Source organism: Bison bison, unplaced genomic scaffold, assembly GCF_000754665.1.
Source record: "Bison bison bison isolate TAMUID 2011002044 unplaced genomic scaffold, Bison_UMD1.0 scf7180017864146, whole genome shotgun sequence".
In the NCBI taxonomy this organism is placed as follows: Eukaryota; Metazoa; Chordata; class Mammalia; order Artiodactyla; family Bovidae; genus Bison; species Bison bison.
In genome coordinates, this window is record NW_011494718.1 from 3,776,057 (window position 1) to 3,778,961 (window position 2,905).

General features: G+C 55.2%; 1 protein-coding gene across 1 annotated transcript in view; it reads right to left on the reverse strand.

Annotated features, from left to right (window-relative positions):
• Positions 1-2,482: 2,482 nt before the first annotated feature.
• The window catches only part of FHDC1 (FH2 domain containing 1), a 50,138-nt gene continuing 49,715 nt past the window's right edge, over positions 2,483-2,905 (reverse strand). The window contains exon 19 of the mRNA XM_010840800.1: positions 2,483-2,625. Within this exon, the coding sequence (XP_010839102.1) occupies positions 2,483-2,625 (143 nt within the window). The remainder of the gene's footprint in view (positions 2,626-2,905) is intronic.

Sequence of the window (2,905 nt, forward strand, 5' to 3'; positions counted from 1 at the left end):
CCCTGTCTGATACACCTGGGTCTGTCGATCTCCTCGCAAGCCAGCCCCCATCACTGGGTCCCTGAGAATCTGCCAGGTTGGGCTCTGACCTCAGACAGTGACGATGGCAAATGTACTGTCTAATGTATTTAACCATCAAACCCTCTCACCTGCTCTGAAGTTACATAGGGATATGGTTTCCAAGCTGAGGGGTTAAGCAATTCCCAAAGTCACACACAGCTTATAAAATGGCAGAGTGGGCAGGAGCCTGGCTGTCAGGGGGGGCAGGGACCTGGCTACCTCCATCTCCCCACATGCCCAGAGCTGTGTCACCACCCTGTGCAAATCAAGGATGCAGCGTCACATTGATATGCCCCGTGGCCGCTTCATTCTGCTCTCAGTGCCAAGGGGAAGGCTAAGGGGTGTCCAGCTGCCTTCCAACAGGCCTGCGGGTTTGTGGCATGGCCACGAGGCTCCTGTGATTTTCTGTGGGAAGTGCAGACTTAGCACCTGGGTGCCCAGTACTGTCTTTATATTTGTTCTCATCCTTCCTCGTGCTTCTCAGAGTCCTCCTCTCCCAGAAGCCCTTTGCCCCCTCCATGGGGCCTTCTGCTAGGAGTCACGCGCGCCCCACCTATTCAACCACATGTTCCGTTAGCAGACAGGTCCCTGAGCCTTGCCCTCACTCACTGGACTCCATCTGCCACTCGTGTGTGGGGGCACCCACTTGGCGGCACCCTTGCTGGGACCTAGAAGCCTCCACAGATGGCAAATCACCCCCATCCCCACCCAACACACACATACCCATAGTCCAGGAGTCAGATATGACCAACCATCCTTACAAGGCAGGTGGGGATCAGAGTTTTAATCTCAAGCACTCTATGAGTTCAGGGGAGGGAAAGATCGATTTCCAGAGCAAAAGGACAGAGGAGGAAAGAACTGTTTGATCTAGACTTGGAGATGGCTGCGCTTCTGAGGAGCCACCGGATGGCACAGACCGGGGCACCGCGTTTTAGAACCCCTGCAAGACCCAGAGCTTTTCAGGATCACAAGCTTGCCTTGAACTCCCACTGAGAATCTGTTACGAGGTGACTGTCTTTGCATTCCCGCTGTGCGGTCAGATCCAGAGGACTGAGCAGGTGCTGCCGTGACAACAGGAGGCCCTACGCCCAGGAGACCCCACATGAGGGCCTCTTGGCATAGTGACAAGGGTGGCTGTCACGAAGGTGCTTCTTGTGACATATAAGGTACAGCTGGGCCTCCCAGGAGGTGACCCCTTCGAGGAAAAAGTGGCCTTCAGGGGCTACTGGGTCAACTCAGCAACTGAGTCTGAGGCAGCCATCTCATAGGCTCAGAGTCTTCCAAATGGAAGGGACTTGGGAGCTCATGCAGCTTTGGCATGAGCTCTTCTTGTACCTGAAGATTTAGCTCTGCTTTGCTTTGGAACAACACAGAATATGATTAATCTCACCACCAAGTTCTTATCGCCTTTTTTCAGTTTGAACACTCTTAGTGGGCTCATCCTCAAACACGACGACCCTTGGGGGTCCCTTCATTCTTTCCACCATAATCCAGCTCACCACACTTCCTCCTGAGAGGCGACCCAGGGCTGAGGACCTCATGTTGGGTATTATCACCCCCACAGACGGTGCCTTGGGTAGCCACACAGCATCACGTGTTCACCTGCTTCCCCTCCACCTCCCCCAGAAGGAACTTCTCCACTGAAAAGTGGGAATGGCAAGTTTCACCTCCCACTAGGTCACTAGAATGAAGTCCCTGTCTGCAAAGCCATAAGCTTCTTGGGAGGAAAGCACTAGCCAGAGTCCAACCTATTATGAGCTGGCTGAGAACCACAGGGGCCGGGGGAGGGCTGGGAGCAGTGGGCACCGTATCCAGGTGCTGATCTGATGACTCTCATTTCCATTGTATAAAAGGCAAACCTGGCCTCGGGAGTAGGAGGCCCTGTGGGGGTGGGGAGGTAGTTCCGCCATCTCGGCTGGGGCAAGAAGCCTGCCCTGCAGGCAGCCCACCTCTTCCCTCTCCTCCCTGGAGATGAATCAGCTTGTGGGAACTGCTGGTGCCTTGGGAAAGAGAAAGAAAGCTGACCAGCCAGGCTGCCGTCTCCACAGCTGAATGGAGGCACTGTTCTTCCTGCCCGGGCATCTTCCAAGGCTGAACCATCCTTTTAATCCAAATATAGCTAAATCGCTTCTGCTGCCTTCTGGAAACTGGCAGAACAGTTGTCCCTGGAAGTGGCCAGACTGTCCAGACCTCAGCAACTTTCCCGGTCTGATGGGGAGCTGTTTACAGCACGAAGCGGTGAAAGGTGAATTATTCTGTGCTGACAGCTTTGGAAAGAACCAGGGGCCGGTCCTCCTTCCAGGGAGGGCTTCTACCCGCTAAAGCAGGACAGAAGGGCTGAGCTCCGGCCGCTGCAACCTCGCGTGAGGGCGCCGCGCTGCCGCCCTGAGTCAGCACCCTGGAGAGCTGCCCCACCCCCTTCCTAAGCGGTGAGGTCAGCGCAGATGCGCCCGCCTGGCCCCAGCTCGCAGCGGGAGAAGGAGCCGTGGCCACGAGGAAAAGCTCCGAAGAACAGAGTTGCAGGGACTCTCATGAAGGCTGTGAAAACTCCAGAATCCAAGAGGCCTAGGGAGCAGGGTTCCAAAAAGCAACTTTGCTGACAAAAATCTCACCGTGGGCAGTCAGGTGGGTGTGGCATTGCTCAGCACTTACTACCAAATTGCTTCACTGACACTCAATTATGATCTTCCTAAAAGGCAGTCATTGCGTCACTTCCTGTGTTCCCCTGGAGGCACCGTTCTGGGCTCTCTGGTGCCGTGCTCCTGAGAGCTCCAGACTCAAAGGAGTGGCCGAGCCACCCAGTGGAGGTGTTTCTGCTGCAAGATCCAAATTAGACCACCTCCTC